This window comes from Calypte anna, chromosome 2 (genome assembly GCF_003957555.1).
Source record: "Calypte anna isolate BGI_N300 chromosome 2, bCalAnn1_v1.p, whole genome shotgun sequence".
NCBI lineage: Eukaryota > Metazoa > Chordata > Aves > Apodiformes > Trochilidae > Calypte > Calypte anna.
The window spans coordinates 3,351,472-3,369,516 of NC_044245.1; the positions used below are offsets into that span (position 1 = coordinate 3,351,472).

Genomic DNA, 18,045 nt, shown 5'->3' on the forward strand with positions numbered 1-18,045 from the left:
AAATTTTTCCATGCCCCTGAAATAAGCCACTGTTGATCTATAATGGTTGTAATTCCCCTGTCTTACTGAGTGTTTGGCACACACAAGTTTTATTCATTTTTTTTTTCTGTGTAGGATGTTCAAGGATGAGCTACTCAGATGAATAAAGTAACTGTAAAAATAACAAGGAAAATACATAGAACTCCTTCCCACACACACACCCCCATGCACACACCTCAATACCTGGAGAAGAGCAAGAACATCTGCTACACCATTAATATTTTCCTAATCTCTGACATTTTCAGCTCAAAGTTTTACTGAGTTAGGTGAACTATTAACTACTTACTAACCAACAATAAAGCTCTCCAGCCTTACCTAATCCCCCTTGCCCTCAGGCAAGCATCTTGGATGTATAATGTCCTTCATCAAGGAGTTCAGCCCCATGCCTGAAGTGCCACCTTCTTTTGGCTGTTCTGGGCCTATTTGTCACAAGCATCATGTGCTGGCTCTTACATCTTGTCCCAAGAAAAGTGAATCCCTGTTGATTCACTAAAATAATTCTGTACAGCTCTGTTGGGTTGTATTCCCAGAGCCTTCCTCCCAGACTGAAGAGCCCCAACTTGCCCTGGAGGGAACAGATTCCCTCTTCTGGAATCTGTTAGAGAAAACATTGCTGTGACAGTTCCCCACCCTGGCCAAACAGAGGTTTTATTTCTGTCTTGTTCTTTATTTATTCCAGAATAATTTCTAATATCTGGCACTTTTTGACTTCTACCAGGCACTCAGCAGGTGCTGCCAGGGAGTCATCTCCTGTAACTCCAAGGTTTGCTCTGGTATAAAAAGGAACAGCTCAGAGACTGACATCTCATTTGGGGGAATAGGGTTGCAACACTACATTTATCTGAATCACACACACTTACCTGGCATTTCACCTCCCAGTCAGGTGGTCCTATAAGTTCCTTTTCACATGCTGCCTCCTTTCATAGCACTGAGGAATCAATTAGGCAGCAAAAATGCCAACACAAGCTTGAGAGTGGGCAAAATAGCTGATGCTGGTGCTCCCTGGGCTGGTTTCCCAGACATGATGCACTGGAAGAGCTAAAAAATGAACTGCACAGCTTTGCTGAACCCTTCCAAGCCTGTTCTCCTCTGAAGGGGTTGTGGCACAAAAATGTTATGGGGTAACATGGGGACAGTCAGCCAGGGGGATTTTCTTCAGCCAGGGGTTTGCTGATGAGATTTGTTTAGCTTAAAAGGTCACAGGTCTGCTCCTGTGTCTTATTTCCTGACAAGAAGGAAGACAAATCTGCTTCCTTCTCCTTTTTCCCAGAGCCAAAACTGTCATTTCATTCTTTTTCAGGGCACATCACTGCTGACAGACAGCAACAGGCTCCATCAAGGGAAGGAAGGAACAACATATTTCTTAGTGGTGGACAATGCTGGCTTGGAAGATGGTGGTGTTTATACCTGTGTGGCCAAGAATGCAGGAGGGGAGGTGCTGTGCAAAGCAGAGCTTGTCATCCATGAAGGTAATGGCATTGCTTCATCTGCTGGAGTTCATCCCATGGCCACTGCAATGTGGACTCTGGTGCAGTCATCTCGTACCCATCTTCTGCCCTGTATTCCTCAGGAATACTTGGCTAGACCTTGCTTTGCCAAGGTGATGCTTGGAGGTCCCTTCCAGCTTGGTTTTCCAGGATTTTGTGATTTTATCACCTGGACAGACTGGAGAGTTGGGCTGATTCCAATGGGATGAGGTTCAACATTCCAAGTGCCGGGTCCTGCACTTTGGCCACAACAACCCCATGGGGAGCTCCAGGCTGGGCACAGAGTGGCAGAAAGGGACCTGGGAGTCTGGATTGACAGGAAGCTGAACATGAGCCAGCAGTGTGCCCAGGTGGCCAAGAAGGCCAATGGCATCCTGGCCTGGCTCAGGAACAGTGTGGCCAGCAGGTCCAGGGAAGGGATTCTGCCCCTGTGCTCAGCTCTGGGGAGGCCACAGCTTGAGTCCTGTGTCCAGTTCTGGGCCCCTCAGCTCAGGAAGGAGATTGAGATGCTGGAGCAGGTCCAGAGAAGAGCAAGGAGGCTGTGAAGGGATCCAGCAGAATTCCTGTGAGGAAGGGCTGAGGGAGCTGGGGGTGTTCAGCCTAAAGAAGAGGAGGCTCAGGGGAGACCTCATCACTCTCTCCAACTCCCTGAAAGGAGGTTGGAGCCAGGGGGGGGTTGGGCTCTTTTCCCAGGCAACTCTCAGCAAGACAAGAGGGCAGGGTCTCAAGTTGTGCCAGGGGAGGTTTAGGTTGGAGATGAGAAAGAATTTCTTTCTGGAGAGGGTGATCAGGCATTGGAATGGGCTGCCCAGGGAAGTAGTGGATTCTCCGTGTCTGGAGATATTTCAAAAGAGACTGGATGTGGCACTGAGTGCCATGGGCTGGGAACTGCAGCGGTAGTGGATCAAGGGTTGGACTTGATGATCTCTGAGGTCCCTTCCAACCAAGTCGATTCTATGATTCTATGACTCAGTGTGAGGCCAAATGATCCAGTGAGCTATTTATAAATGAGATTTATTTTTTTTTGTGCTTCAGACTAGATGACAAACTGATCCAATAGGCCCCAGACATATGTGGGGCCATGTCTCTGGTGGTGCTCTGAGCTTTAGCCTGGCTTTTCTGATTTATGGGAGATGAAAACTGGACGTGTGGTGCTAAGGGACATGATTTAGTGGTGGACTTGGCAGTGCTGGGTTTATGGTTGGACTGGATGATCTTAAAGGTCTTTTCCTGTCAAAACAGTTCTGTGACTCTATAAGATGCTGTTCCAATATTGACATTATGTTCTGTTATGGAACAACTCCACTTAATTCTGCAGAGAAGTTTAGGGGACCCTTGTTATCTTTCCAGCCTTAAATTGCCCTGTAATAACTTCTTGCTCTAGAAGCAAAGCATTCTTGTGTGAATACTAACACTTATATTTTCCTTTTTTTCCAAAGCTAAGCAAGACAAAGCAGCAAAGAAAGTGGCCACCAGGAGAAAGCTTCATTCCCTCTATGAGGTTAAGCAGGAGATTGGAAGGTAAGTGAATTTGCCAGTGTCATAGGATGACTAATGGGGAATATCTACTTGTCCACCTGAGCTTCTGAGCATGTGTCACCAGAGACAGAGGTGGACCCAGCTGTGAAAAAGTCTGAAAAGGTGAAAATACTTTCAGGGCTGGAAGGTCACCTCATTGCCAGGCTGCTGGAAACACTTTCCTGAGGTTTCTGACAGAGAGTCCATAGCTCCAGGTAGCTCCAGACAGAAAAAATCTCAGCCGTTGGCTGGATAGATGCTCAGGGATGGCTCCTTGGCAATGGTAACATCACAAGCCCATGGAGATGTTCATCCACAGGAACCAAGAGCATCATCAACATTTGTCAGGGCAAATTCCCTTTGTTATACATGACTGAGACTCAATATTCTGTTAATGGGTTAATTAATTAATAAAATTGAAATTGCAGTGAGCAAAACAGCCCTGGGTGCACGAGGAGTCTCCACTCCACTCACACCCACGCCTCTAAAACTCTAGAATTACCTTATATTGATTACAATTCTATGAATATTTAAAAAGGGGTGGGTTTATATACATATTCATAGGGATTACATCATGTTATTACAATATTCATGATAGGTGGAGTCTGGGAGGACTCCTCTCTTGGGGAGATATCCGGGGGTCTTCAGGGCATCTTTGGATGAAGTAAGAGGGTTCCTCAAACTTGAACTTTTTGCCTTTCTTGCTTTCACTGACTTCATTATCCTGTTACAGGGCAATATCAGACCCTAGCCATCACTTTCCCCTTATCTGCTGGTTGTGACATCTTGATGTTCTCTTTGTGCAGATGTTCCCATTCATTTGGTGCCTCGTTAGCCTTGGCAGTGCCTTAAGAACAAGACCTACACTTTTAATTATCTTCGACACAGAAATTAGCCTTGTTAGGGCCTTGTGTTGCTTACACTGTTTCGGTGGGAAATTACATGTCTCAATTGCTTTATCTGGCCCCATATTCCCTTTCTTCTTAGTTTAATTCTGAATTTACTGATTAGGAGTACAAATTCATTAACATATATTACAATCATGTATCACACATGATGCAAACTTCTTGCTGAATTTCAGTGACAACCAGAAGAGGGCAATAGCACCTCACATACAGGAAAATCAGGGTTTTTGGTTATTTTTTTTTCCATATTGAAGAATTGAAGCCACAGGGAGCTGTCAAAGGCTGGGACACGGCAAGGTCCACACCCACTGTGCCCAGTCTGAGCAGGGTTTGTGCTTTGATTTTCACACAGGGGCTGCTTCACCTTTGTCTCAATTGCTTTGTCTGGCCCCATATTCCTTTTCTTTGTAGTTTAATTCTGAATTTACTGATTAGGAGTACAAATTCATTAACATATATTACAATCATGTATCACACATGATGCAAACTTCTTGCTGAATTTCCGTGACAACCAGAAGAGGGCAATAGCACCTCACATACAGGAAAATCAGGGGGTTTTGGTTTTTTTTCCCCATATTGGAGAACTTAAGCCACAGGGAGCTGTTAAAGGCTGGGACATGGTAAGGTCCACACCCACTGTGCCCAGTCTGGGCAGGGTTTGTACTTTAATTTTCATTCAGGGGCTGCTTCAGCTTCATCTCAATTGCTTTGTCTGGCTCCATATTCCCTTTCTTAGTTTAATTCTGAATTTACTGATTAGGAGTACAAATTCATTAACATATATTACAATCATATATCACACATGATGCAAACTTCTTGCTGAATTTCAGTGACAACCAGAAGAGGGCAATAGCACCTCACATACAGGAAAATCAGGTTTTTTGGGGTTTTTTTTTTCCATATTGGAGAACTTAAGCCACAGGGAGCTGTTAAAGGCTGGGACACGGCAAGGTCCACACCCACTGTGCCCAGTCTGAGCAGGGTTTGTGCTTTGATTTTCACACAGGGGCTGCTTCACCTTTGTCTCAATTGCTTTGTCTGGCCCCATATTCCTTTTCTTTGTAGTTTAATTCTGAATTTACTGATTAGGAGTACAAATTCATTAACATATATTACAATCATGTATCACACATGATGCAAACTTCTTGCTGAATTTCCGTGACAACCAGAAGAGGGCAATAGCACCTCACATACAGGAAAATCAGGTTTTTTGGGGTTTTTTTTTTCCATATTGGAGAACTTAAGCCACAGGGAGCTGTTAAAGGCTGGGACACGGCAAGGTCCACACCCACTGTGCCCAGTCTGAGCAGGGTTTGTGCTTTGATTTTCATTCAGGGGCTGCTTCAGCTTCATCTCAATTGCTTTGTCTGGCCCCATATTCCCTTTCTTCTTAGTTTAATTCTGAATTTACTGATTAGGAGTACAAATTCATTAACATATATTACAATCATGTATCACACATGATGCAAACTTCTTGCTGAATTTCCGTGACAACCAGAAGAGGGCAATAGCACCTCACATACAGGAAAATCAGGGTTTTGGGGGGGTTTTTTCCATATTGAAGAATTGAAGCCACAGGGAGCTGCCAAAGACTGGGACACAGCAAGGTCCCCACCCACTGTGCCCAGTCTGAGCAGGGTTTGTGCTTTGATTTTCATTCAGGGGCTGCTTCAGCTTTGTCTCAATTGCTTTGTCTGGCTCCATATTCCCTTTCTTCTTAGTTTAATTCTGAATTTACTGATTAGGAGTACAAATTCATTAACATATATTACAATCATATATCACACATGATGCAAACTTCTTGCTGAATTTCCGTGACAACCAGAAGAGGGCAATAGCACCTCACATACAGGAAAATCAGGGAGTTTTTTTGGGTTTTTTTCCATATTGGAGAATTGAAGCCACAGGGAGCTGTCAAAGGCTGGGACACGGCAAGGTCTACACCCACTGTGCCCAGTCTGAGCAGGGTTTGTGCTTTGATTTTCACGCAGGGGCTGCTTCAGCTTCGTGAAACGAGTTGTGCACAAAGGCACCAGAGTGTCCTGTGCTGCCAAATTCATCCCTCTGCGCAGCAAAACCAAGGCTCGAGCTCACCAGGAGAGGGACATCCTCAGCTCCCTGTCCCACGACAGAATCACCCGGCTCCTGGATCACTTTGAAACGCGGAAAACGTTGATTTTGATCCTGGAGTTGTATCCTTTTCTCTGCTCCTTCCCCCAGGAGGTTGGGGAAGCACTGAGCAGAACTCACTTATGAATTAACCAAGCAATTAACCACTTCTAGGTTTTGTCTGGAGATGGAAGGACAAAGCACAATCTTTCCTTGCACTTCCAGAGTTCTCTGGAGCTCTTCCAAATCTCTGTTCTGGAAAGTCTGCAAGTCCAGGACTCTGATTCAGACAGGGGGAACAGCAGGACAAAGCAGTGCTGAGCAGAAAAACTCATATCCAACATGTAGATTTTAGCCCCAGGGATACCACAGTCCTGTGTGTAGGGAGCACAGGTTTGGAGCAGCCCAACTGGATCACTCTGCTGCAAGAAGGACACTTCTGCACCAGAGATTTAAATTCGTTGTGTGCACATCATGTTGAATCACAGAATGGTTTGGGTGGAAGGGACCTTAAAGATCATCTATTTCCAGGCCCCCTCCATGAGCAGGGACACCTCCCACCAGCCCAGGTTGCTCCAAGCCCCATCCAACCTGGCCTGGAACACTTCCAGGGATGGGGCAGCCTCAGCTTCCTTGGGCAAACCTGTGCCAAGGTCTGAGATCACCTCGTGATCACATTGCTTGGGATCACCTTGTGAATTCTGCTCTGCTAGCTGGATAGAGCTGTTTAAAAAGTAAAATTTAAAAATTTAAAATAAATAAATAAAAAAAAGCTTTTTATTCTGTTTTCCCTCAATGTTGTTGTCAGATGCTCCAACGAGGAGCTCCTCGACCGCTTATTCAAGAAGAGCGTTGTCACTGAAGCAGAGGTAAATCTCCCATTCTCAGCTGAAAGCCCAGGATTTGTAGGTACCACCAGAACAGCTTCCAGTGGCATCTTTCTTTCTGAATATGAGGAATATCTTTGAAGCTCTGATAATCTGATAAAACAAAATCACTATTTAAAAGGGGTTCCCAGCAGTTTGCGTTACTAACTTGAATTTCTTCAGGGAATAACTAGGAACAGACAGTGGTTTTGACCCCCAGTGTTGTATCCAGCCTAATACAGATTATATTTGATCTATTATCTCCATTTCTTTGTTTTTTGTCACCTGGTGCTGCTGTCTTATTACTTGTTAATAACACTTTATTCCTTTGCAGCTCCTATCCACTTCCTTTCAGACTCCAAGCCAAGGGTTGAAATTACAGTTTCCAAGGGTGGTTTTTTTGAAATCCTTTGTGCTCACAGTTCAGAATGTTCCCCATCTCCCATCTAGTAGCCAGTTGTCACATATTTATTGCTAAAATTGATTTTTCTTTGGAGTATTCAGAGAGAAACCTAGAATCCTAGAATGCTTTGAGATGATGGCACCTTTAAAGAGCAGGTCTCAGTCAACACATGTCCAAGGCAAAATGTCAAAGGCAGAGCTGGAGTTAGCTGTAAATCTTGACTCCTTTTTTTGTCATAGTCAGATTGGATCAACACATGGTCAAGAAATAAGGTTAACATTCTAATTTTTAAATATATTTGTGGTTTAAGTGTGTTTTCCTGATTTACACCAAGCCAGAGCTGAGTCTGAGTTAGATAAATTAGGCAGCTGATAAGGTGGAATTTCTTTACCTCTATTTTTATTTTGCATGTTTGTAGGGTTGTGTTTTTTTAATTAAGGGCTTTTTCACAAATAGAAGGCTCCAGGAGACCTCACACAAACACAGGGTAATATTTAGCTCATATCTTGTTTCAAACGCAAGAAGCTAATTCTACATCTAGAAGTGTTTCTAGTTCAATCTCTCCCTCTCTCATATACTAAAAATACTGCTGGAATCAGGGACACTCTTACTTACCACTAATGTTTGATAATTACTTCATAATCTATTTAATTTTTAGGTCAAATTGTATATCAAGCAAATTTTGGAAGGAGTCAAATATCTTCATGACAACAACATCCTCCATTTGGACATTAAGGTAGTGTGTAATGTCAAGCTTATCCTAACTTTGTTGGTCAGAAAACAGGCATTTTCTACCTAAATTATTCTTGCTTCCAACTGAAAATATTACCTCCTTTCAGGAAAAGTTTCTCCTTTTTTCTTTTTTTTTTTTTAAATTCCATTTCCCAGCCGCTGAATATCCTCATGGTTTATCCTGGAAGGGAAGACCTGAAGCTCTGTGACTTTGGATTTGCTCAGAAGATGATTCCCTTTGAGGCTCAGTTCAGCAAATATGGATCTCCAGAGTTTGTTGCCCCAGAAATTGTTTCTCAGTCACCAGTGTCAAAAGCAACTGATATTTGGTAATATGTCCTTTTTTTTCTACAAAACTTTTGTCCTAGTGGCAAAATTTCCATTTATTGTTAATAAGTAAACAGAGGAGTGATAAGAACACAGGCAACTGAAAGGGAATTCTGTGAATCCCAAACCATCAGGGATTTTTAAACCTCCTTCTGTCCATTTTATTCATCAATAATTGAAGTCTGATGGCTGATTAATGCAAAAGAGCATCTTAAAGAAAATTAGTGTTCTTGGAGGCAGCAAATAGGGAGGATGATCCTAAGGGGCTTCTTTGAAAAGGCAAACAAGCTCCAAGAAAAAAAAATATTTTGTGTTTTTTGAGTCTATCTATGCTTTAAAACTGGAGTATAAATTGAGAATTTTAAATAATACTTAAAGGAAAAAATAGTGAAGAGGGAAAGAAATAATTTTGGGATTTATTTCCCTCGGAAAGGTTGGGAGAAGATGGTGATCTCATTGTTCTAGGTTGTCTTGTGGCAGGAAAAGGATCTGTGTGCTTGCAAATTAGGGAGAAATGGTGATGAATCCCTGACATTTGTGTTTCCTTTCTCCTCAGGGCTGTGGGAGTCATCACATATTTAAGGTAAATACATTCTCTTGGAGAGATCCATCCAATATCCCCTTCTCAGTCAGAGCCTTCCAGCTCCTTCAAGCAAGAGATTTGAGGGACACATTGAGTCTTCCTATAAAGAAGGAAAATTATTTTCTAGTTTTTCTGCTTTACTCACTCTTTCCTGGTCACCCAGGGCTTTGGTTCTTGCTTGAAGACCTCCCAGTTGCTCTCTTCTTGTAGTTGGTGATGGATGAGGTTCAGTCTTCCTCTTGCCTGTTTTAGCCAACACCCTCCTGTAGTTGTGTGAAACCAAACCCTTAATTCCTTCTCTATGAATAAAAAAACCCCAGTTCAGCACCAGGTAGTGATGGGGGGAACGATGCTGCTGGTGGACACGCTGCTCACAAGCATCACAAGTCCCATGCATGGAGTCCCCCAAGTTTTTTCAAGCCCTGTGTCAGCATTTGTGCTTCTGACCTTTGAGCAGCAAACAAAAGTCTAAAGTCTGTCTCCTTTTATTTCATGCTGTGGTCACTAAATAAGCCTGACATGCAAATCTCCATTCGCTGGGGAGAACGACAGAGGAACCCTCCTAAATATCCAGAATGGGAAAATTTCATGGACCATTCCTGATTTTGTTCACTTGAGTGAAGATGCAAAGGACTTTATAAAAGGGATCCTGCAGCAGCAACCCACGTGAGTGAACTTTTGGTCCTCCCACAGCCAGAGTACCAAGATGTTTGGTGCCTCAGCTCCTCGGAGCTGTGGTTGTCTTGAGGAGTGGAAAGAAGAGTGAGATGTGGTGGTTTATGCCCTAATTCTTCTTTAGGATTCTCCATTACCCAACTGACAATTTGACAATTTCCCTAATGGACTTGGTTCTGGTGTGGTCATCTCCTTACTCCCTCCAGGCTGCTGAATTTCTGCAATGACACAGAGAAGTGGGAAGAGCAAGGACTGGTGTAGGAGGAGTTAGGAGAGAATTAAATAATATTAACCACATTCATTAAGCAATTCCAAGCACAAAGTGTGGCTTGAAGGCATGTTTGCAGGCGCTTGCTTTTTAATTTCATTTCTATTTAATATTCCTGCTGCCAAAGCTACTTGTGCTCTGGCCACCAAAAGAGTCAAAGTCACTCTTAAGGCTGCTCTCAAAGCCCCTGAAGAGGATCCCTGAGGATGGGATTTTCCTGAGGATCTGCTGGGAATCTCAGAGTGAAAAAGGAGGAAAGGAAAGGAAAGGAAAGGAAAGGAAAGGAAAGGAAAGGAAAGGAAAGGAAAGGAAAGGAAAGGAAAGGAAAGGAAAGGAAAGGAAAGGAAAGGAAAGGAAAGGAAAGGAAAGGAAAGGAAAGGAAAGGAAAGGAAAGGAAAGGAAAGGAAAGGAAAGGAAAGGAAAGGAAAGGAAAGGAAAGGAAAGGAAAGGAAAGGAAAGGAAAGGAAAGGAAAGGAAACCTTGGGTTGAAAGCTCCTGTTTGGCTTCTTGACTGTAGAACAGCAGCCTAAGGATGGGCACAAAGTATATTTGTGTGTCCACATGAAGGAGACACCACCTTTTGTGGCTGTTGTTGGCACTGACTTGCTTCTAAAATAATGTTTTTTTTTCTTATCAGAGCCAGGCCAAGTGCTTTGGACTGTCTTTCCCACAGGTGGTTCATGGTAAGTTTGTCCTGGTTTTTTATTAGAGCCCTTGAAAATGTTGAGGTTGGAAGAGACCTTTGGAGAGCTTGAAAAAATTTTGTTGGCTAATTGTTTCTCCTGGTTTCCCTGTTTCTGTCCTACAGACAAGTCCATTGGTGTTTACATGTCAAGATATCTTTCTTTTTAAAAGATGAAGATTACTACTGATTATCTGATATAGCATCTGAATAGAAATTGAAAACTCTGGCTTTGCAGAGAAAGGTTGTGGTTTAAATTCCAGTGCCTTTAATCACTAAGGATAAGAGCTAAAAATTAACAAATCAAAACAAAACAAAAAATAATTTCATTACATCCACTGAACAGGGTTTGATTTTTATAATTGAAAATCTGAGATTGTCTACCATTTAACCATGAGGGGAAATAAAAAAAGAAATCACAAAACCTTCTGGGGAAATTGAGTCAGGAATACTTAACCAATGATTTTCTTCTTATTCCCCCTGGCAGCATAATCTCCCCATTGAAGAGGCTCATTTCATTAATACCAAGCAGCTCAAATTCATTGTGGCTCGGAGCAAGTGGCAGGTGAGTTGCCAACAATCTACATTGGTCCTTTTTAGTTAATATGTTTTTAATTGCATTTGCAACTTTTAACATCTGTTGGGCTAGGACAGCAAGTGCAGCAGAGGTTTCAGGGTGGTTATGAATGGGGGAGAAGCCCAGAAGAGAGATGGATGTGGCAAAAATAAATTATCTAGGCTTTCACTGCCTGGAAATCATCTGGTCTAATGCAGGTGCTTGGAAGACACATGGTTATGTCTAAGTTAGGTACCTTCAGCTGCCTTTGAAATTGGAACTCAGTTATAGACAGGTCTCAAGAAGATGGCACTTTTCCTGACATTCTCTAAAATAATCAGGTTGGTTGCCTTCTGAAGATACCTGTTTGTCCCTGTTGGCTGTAAGAGGAGGCCAGGTGTTCAACAGAGATGTCTCAGATGGCAGAACTTAGAGTAGATAAATCTATCCCTGCTAGAGTTTGGTAGCTCTTCTGTAGACCTAAGTCACAACAGGTTGTGCTGCAGCCATCATAGAATCATTGAATGGTTTGGATTGGAAGGGGTGGATTGGATTAAAAGATCATCTTGTTCCAAAAACCCTGGTCCCATTGGACCAGGTTGTTCTAAGCCCCATCCAACCTGACCTTGGTTATTTCCAGGGATGAGGCAGTGGATGGATTTAAGGCCATTTATTCCAGATTAGATCTCATTTGATGTATACCATTAAAAAACCCTTTTTCATCTGCTTTGAGTGGGCAGATAGTCTTTAAAAATCTCAAGCAGGGTCTTGCTACCCCAACAGCAAATACTGGAGTCACTACGGTTTCAACTCTGTGAATGAGAGAAGGGGAAGACTTGGAGAGCAGATAAAGCCTGGATTGATGAGGTGTACCAAAGGGCTACAGTGTGTTATTAAAGTCACATGGGTGGTATTTAGGAGTGGAGAAGCCCATTTTGGCACACTTGGTTTACCATATTCCCACCGTGCTGTGTTTTGTTTCGCTTTTCAGCGGTCCCTCATGTGCTACAAATCCATCTTAGTGATGAGGTCTATCCCAGAAATCCTAGAAAGGACTCATGACAACACCTCCCTGGCCATCTCCCGGCATCTTATTGAAGAAAGCACTTCATCCAGCACCAGTGGCTCCTCTTCAGACAACGAGAACTCCCACTTCCCCAAGAAGAGGCACTTTGGTTCCACACCTGAACTCCACGTGCCCGTGTTTGATGCACCAAGCCACCAGGAGCCTCCGAAATATCCAAGTGAAGAGAAGCACTCCAAAATCTCAGGCCCTCCAGTGAAACCCATGAGGAGGAAGTATTCTTCGATGAAAGTTGGGGAAGGGGGAAAATCACCTGCAGAAACCAAAGAGCTCATGGCAAGTATCTTAAAGGAGGAGAAAGTGGAAGGACTCCATCCCAGGCTTCATGATGAAAGAGAAGAGCAGCCCCAAAGAAGCAGTGCTGCTGAGCCTTCATCACATCTGTATCAGAAAGAAAAACCAGATGTATCTTTACCTGATAAGGACAGAACTGAAAAGCCTGAGGATGGGACAGAAAAGCCCTCTGTCTGTGTTCCTAGACAGAGTGTTATCAAAAGCACTTTCTACAGCCAAGCAGCTGAGCTACCCGCAAAGGGACCTTCCTCACCAGGCAGGGAGTTCAGAAGGCACCTGGACAGAGCCAGGAGAACTTTCCGGAAAGCTGGATATTCAAAGGTTCCACTCAGTGGTCTCCGTGAGCCCCTTTTAGAGCAGTTTGAACTGGAAGAAGAAGAAGAAAGAGGAGGAGATGAGCGCAGGGAAAGTCTGCTTGGTTCCTTGACCAAATCTGCTTCTTTTGACAGCGCAAGGAAACCACCCCATCCTGCCATCACTGGTGCCACCAGGAGCCGTTCCCTGGATGACTACAGGCTGAGACCCTCCAGGTCATTGAGGGAAGAAGATATTTTGGAAGAAGACTGTGATGTCTTGTCACAGGAAAGCTGCCCAGAAGGCAGTGAGCACTGCGAGGCTTCCCTGGGGCCTGGCAAGGGATGTTCCATAGGCACTGGGAAGCAAGAGGACTTGAGAAGAGCCAAAAAGGATTGTTCAGGAGAGCAGCTCCCTCCTTCTACACAGTGTGAGGGTAATGGGTGCCCAGATGTGTTTGTGCAACAGCTGGAGACACCTCCAGTGTCACCTTGCAAGAGTGAGAAGAAGAAACCTTTACTGAAGAAGTCAAAAGCCACTTACATTGAGGAGGAAGCTGAAGATTTGGAAGGCAAAACTCGGGTTCTTACTCACTTCTCAGAGGTCACAGCATCATCAGCTCAAAAACATGAAAGCAAGGAGGATAAATCTTCCCTTGGCCGTGTCTCTGACCTTGCTTTTCAGGAGGACCAAGAGTCCATTTCAACTCTCCCACAGTCAGAGGGAGAGTCCAAACCAGCCCCAGCAAGGGAGGGAGAAAAGGATCTGCCCCAGGAATCTGCTCCAGGTACTGACATCCCTCCAGATCTAAAAGGTGGAAGTTTGCTCATCAAGAGGACAGCCCCAGTTCCACCTTGGAAAGACAAAAGGCAGAAACAGTCACACGAGGAGACTTCTGCCCAGTCTGATATCATTGAGCAGGGAAGTTCTGCTGTCCCAACAGGGCCTCAGACAGAAACGGGTTCACTTCCAGGATGGAAAGGCAAAAGTCAGGAACCACCCAGTCAAAGTGTTCCAGCAACTCCTGCCTTGGTGGGCAAGCACCCAGGTACCCTGCACACAGCTGATGAAGATGCTCCTCGGCTGAAGACCTATAAAGAGGTGAGAGGTGCTGTCCTGGAAGATGAAGGACCAGATGTTACAGGAATCATTGCATTTTCAGCCCATGATGGTGAAAACCAAGCCCACAAGAGGGCTCCTGTTCAAGTAGAGACAGTGACAGCCATCCTGAAGGGAGAGCATCTGGCTTCAAAAATCCCACCACCAAAATTGATGTGCACTTCAGTCTCTGATGGAGCTGGAAGGGAACAGCCAGCTCATAGCAAGGAGGAGCCTGTTGCTCTGAGGAGTGGAAGCTCAGCTGTCACAGAGGTTGTTTCCAGTTTGGCCCCTGAAATAGAAGGAGCTGAGGCCCAGCAAGGCTTTGCAGGCAGTGACATGCAGGTATCTGCTGTTCTGCAGAGCAGAGACTCAGCTAGAGCTGTGTCCTCTCAGGATACCACCCTCCCTCCCATCTGGAAGAGTGAAAAGCAAGAACACCCCAAGGCATCACTTTGCAGTGAGGTGAGAGCTGTGGTGACAGCAAGTGGAAGCCAGGCAGCAGGACAGCCCATGGCTGTTTCTTTCCCCAAGGATGGAGGTCAGGAGCATCACAGGGCTACCCATCCCAGGGGAAGAGCTTCTGCTGATCTGGAGGGTGAAGCTCCAGGTGTTTTGACTGCTGCACAAGCAGAAGTTGCTCCAGCTTCAGTCTACGAGTTTGAGGAACATCCAAAGGTTTATGGTGAAGGTAGAGGTGTTGCCTTAGAAAGTGGAAGCTGTGATGATGGAAAAACTGCCCCACCACTGCTTCCCAGGGAAGGGAGCCAGGAGCTCTCCCATCATGGGTCTTTTTATAGTGATGAAGAGTCTGCTGCTCTGGAGGGCTTAGTGGATGAGATGGTTTCCCTCTCTGAAGAGATGAATGTTTGGGCAGATTCAGTTTCGGGCAAGAAGGGATGCAGAAAGCACATTTCCCCTTCCACAGAGATATTCTACAAAGCACCCCCAGACACTTCCTTCCCTTCTGCACAAGGGGATAAAAGAGAAGTCTCTGAACTGGATGGCCTTGCAGAACCCTGTCTTGTCGGGAGTGAGGAGTCAGTGGTACAGGAAAGGCAGAGTGTCCAGACAGCTCCTCATGAGTGTGAGCATCTGGAGGACTTGGCATTTGAGAATGCCCCATCCAGCATCTCCTCAACAGAAAGCTTGGACACTGGGAAAAGACCCAGCCAGGTGTCAGTGAGCAAGGACACTGGCAGACACCCAGAAGTCTCTTTAGTGAAAATCAAAGACTTGTCAGATGAAGCACCCAGCCTGGGCAGTGGGCCTCTAAAATTTGACATCTCCGAGGTAGAACCTGCCTATCTGAATTTCTCTGACCTCTATGACATTGTCTACTTCCCCTTTGAGTTTCTGAACTACAGGAAGCCTCCACCCAAACCAACTGGCAGGAGGTTCCCAGCTTTTGGTGAAAGGGCAAGGTCACCTCCTGCAGGACACTTCCATAAGGACAAAAGACTCTGCATCAGAGAAGAGGCAGAGGACAAGAGCAGGAAAAACCATTCAGAAATACCTGAAGACTCGAAGGGAACTGATTTATTAGCCATGGGGAAAGGGTTAGAGAGTCATAAGAAAATGTATGGCCCCCAAAAGGACTCAAGTGGGAAGCAGAAAAGCTCCTTCTACAGTAAACCAGGACTCTTCAAGCCATATGCAAGGTCTCATTCAGTAGAGCAGTCAGCAGAGCAGAGTCTGAAGCAGAAAGTAAAAGCTTCTGTTGCCCATATTTCAAGAATCCTGAAAGGAAAGATATCTCCTGAGCCAGAGGAAGGTAAATATTTTTCTCTTCATAGATTTGCTGATATGACTGAGCTCTGCCAAACCTTCCTTTTCCTTTTCCTCCAACAAATCTGAGGCCATGGTCAGGCAGTCATTGCAGAGCTGGTTGTGGGAGGGTAGGAAATTTGCTGTCTTCTCCACTAACCCTTATTATGGGCTCACTTTGGTGCAGAGTCAGCTGGGTGAACCTGCTGATGGAAGTGGCTTAAATTCATCTGTCTGAGGTTGCCCCAAGGCAGATCAGGGCTGGATCATAGAATAGAATCATAGAATTGGCTGGGTTGGAAGGGACCTCAGAGATCATCAAGTCCAACCCTTGATCCACTACTGCTGCAGTTCCCAGCCCATGGCACTCAGTGCCACATCCAGTCTCTTTTGAAATATCTCCAGACACAGAGAATCCACTACTTCCCTGGGCAGCCCATTCCAATGCCTGATCACCGTCTCCGTAAAGTAATTCTTTCTAATGTCCAACCTAACCTGGTCCTTTCTGTGCTGCAGTTTCTCCTGCAGTTCTCATCTGACCATGGCAAAGCTTTAAAAATAAAGTGACAGGGAGAAGTTGGTGAAGTCACCCTGGCCACTCAAGTCACTGGGCAGCAGAATGTGTCCTTCCTTCACTTCCATCCCTAGATATTCCCTGGTCACAGGGAGCAGGACAGCCTTGAATGACTTCTCCTCCTTTCTCCCAAGCAGAGTTTGGTGAGCTGGGAAGAGAGGCAGTAGAAAAAGAGGTGTTGGAAGGGGCTGAAGAATCTCTGAAGAGGAAATCAGGACTCTCTTCATTCAAGTTTTCAAGCCTCATGCCAAAGGAGAAAGGTATTGCTCTCACATAAGTCATCAGTTTTATCATGAAGCATCACTAATGAATGTGTCAGTGCTTGATTGGGGGTGGTTTCTAAGGATGGAACTGAGGTGATCTAAGGATTGTCTTGAGATGATCTGAGCCAACTCATGCAATAGGAGCCAGCTTGCTCTGTTTACTTCATAACATTATCAACTTCACAACAGTTTAACCAAAACTGCCTTGTCTTGGCATTGCTTTTAAATTGGAGTTATCAAAGGAATCAATTCTATGTGCATGCTACAAAGAGAACACGTGGAGTATCCCAGGGCTGGGATGGCAGAAGCAGGGAATTGTGAATTTCTCTGCTCCAGTCCTGCCTGGATGTGCAAGGGACATGAAAACCACTGGGGCAGCCTCAAATGGGATGGCAGCAAAGCTGTGAATTTGCTTTACAGCAGGCAAGTTTCCCTTTGAGTAGAGAAGGAGCATTTTGGGAGCTCAGGTTGATGCCCCAGTATCCAGCAGAGCCCAACCAAGCACTGGGAAGGGGAGGTGTGTGGGGCTGGCAGCTCCTGGGCAATGCTGAGACAAAAATCTGGAGAGTCATAGAACTGGGGAGGGGAGGGTTGGATTTGATGATCTTTCAAGATGATCTAGATGATCCCTTCCAACCCCTGACTTTCTATGATTCTATAATTTTATTTTCCACATCCTCCTCCTGACCACTCAGCTGCTTTTCCTCTTCTTTGCAGCACCTTCCTTCACTGAGGACCTCATTGATCAGGCAGCTGCCGTGGGGCAGTGTGTGACCCTCTCATGCAGGACAGCAGCTCACTCCTCCCTGCACATCGCCTGGTTCCGAGGTGACATTGGCATCCCTCTAGGGAGTTCCCAGCCCCAGGGAGAGGGGTGCAGGGAGGGGTTTGGACACCTTGGGATAAATTCATAGGGTGCTGACCACTCCTACCTTTAGCTTTTCAGATGGGAAACCTGTCCACAGCAGCATCCCATCACTCCATGCTCTTGCCAAAAGTCCCTTCCCAGCTTTGCTGGAGCCCCTTCAGGCACTAGAAGATGCTCTGAGGTCTCCCCATTGCAGCCTTCTCTTCTCCAGGCTGAAAACCCCCAAATCTCTCAGCCTGGCTCTATGGCTGCTCCAGCCCTCTGAGCATCTTTTTCATGTCCTCTGGACTCAGTCCAACCACTCTGACACTGGGGGCCCCAAAATCAGACACAGGAGGAGTGATTATTAAATGGGGACATTAGCATCCCTCTAGGGAGTCCCCAACCCCAGGGAGAGGGGTGCAGGGAGGGGTTTGGACACCTCGGGATAAATTCATAGGGTTCTGATCTCTCCTACCTTCAGCTTTTCAGATGGGAAACCTGTCCACAGCAGCATCCCATAACTCCATGCCCTTGCCCCAAGTCCCTTCCCAGCTTTGCTGGAGCCCCTTCAGGCACTGGAAGATGCTCTGAGGTCTCCCCATTGCAGCCTTCTCTTCTCCAGGCTGAAAAACCCCAAATCTCTCAGCCTGGCTCCTTGGATGAGCTGCTTC

At 45.3% G+C, this 18,045-nt stretch overlaps 1 protein-coding gene across 5 annotated transcripts in view; it reads left to right on the forward strand.

The window, feature by feature from the left end:
- OBSCN (obscurin, cytoskeletal calmodulin and titin-interacting RhoGEF) overlaps positions 1–18,045 on the forward strand; it is a 216,830-nt gene that overhangs the window by 183,084 nt on the left and 15,701 nt on the right. For all 5 annotated transcript variants that reach the window (XM_030445973.1, XM_030445974.1, XM_030445975.1 and 2 more), the window contains 13 exons: positions 1,340–1,508; positions 2,966–3,047; positions 5,941–6,141; positions 6,867–6,927; positions 7,986–8,063; positions 8,216–8,388; positions 8,943–8,969; positions 9,483–9,635; positions 10,550–10,595; positions 11,082–11,159; positions 12,142–15,694; positions 16,396–16,521; positions 17,242–17,352. In XM_030445973.1, coding sequence (XP_030301833.1) covers positions 1,340–1,508; positions 2,966–3,047; positions 5,941–6,141; positions 6,867–6,927; positions 7,986–8,063; positions 8,216–8,388; positions 8,943–8,969; positions 9,483–9,635; positions 10,550–10,595; positions 11,082–11,159; positions 12,142–15,694; positions 16,396–16,521; positions 17,242–17,352 — 4,858 coding nt within the window. The remainder of the gene's footprint in view (positions 1–1,339; positions 1,509–2,965; positions 3,048–5,940; positions 6,142–6,866; positions 6,928–7,985; positions 8,064–8,215; positions 8,389–8,942; positions 8,970–9,482; positions 9,636–10,549; positions 10,596–11,081; positions 11,160–12,141; positions 15,695–16,395; positions 16,522–17,241; positions 17,353–18,045) is intronic.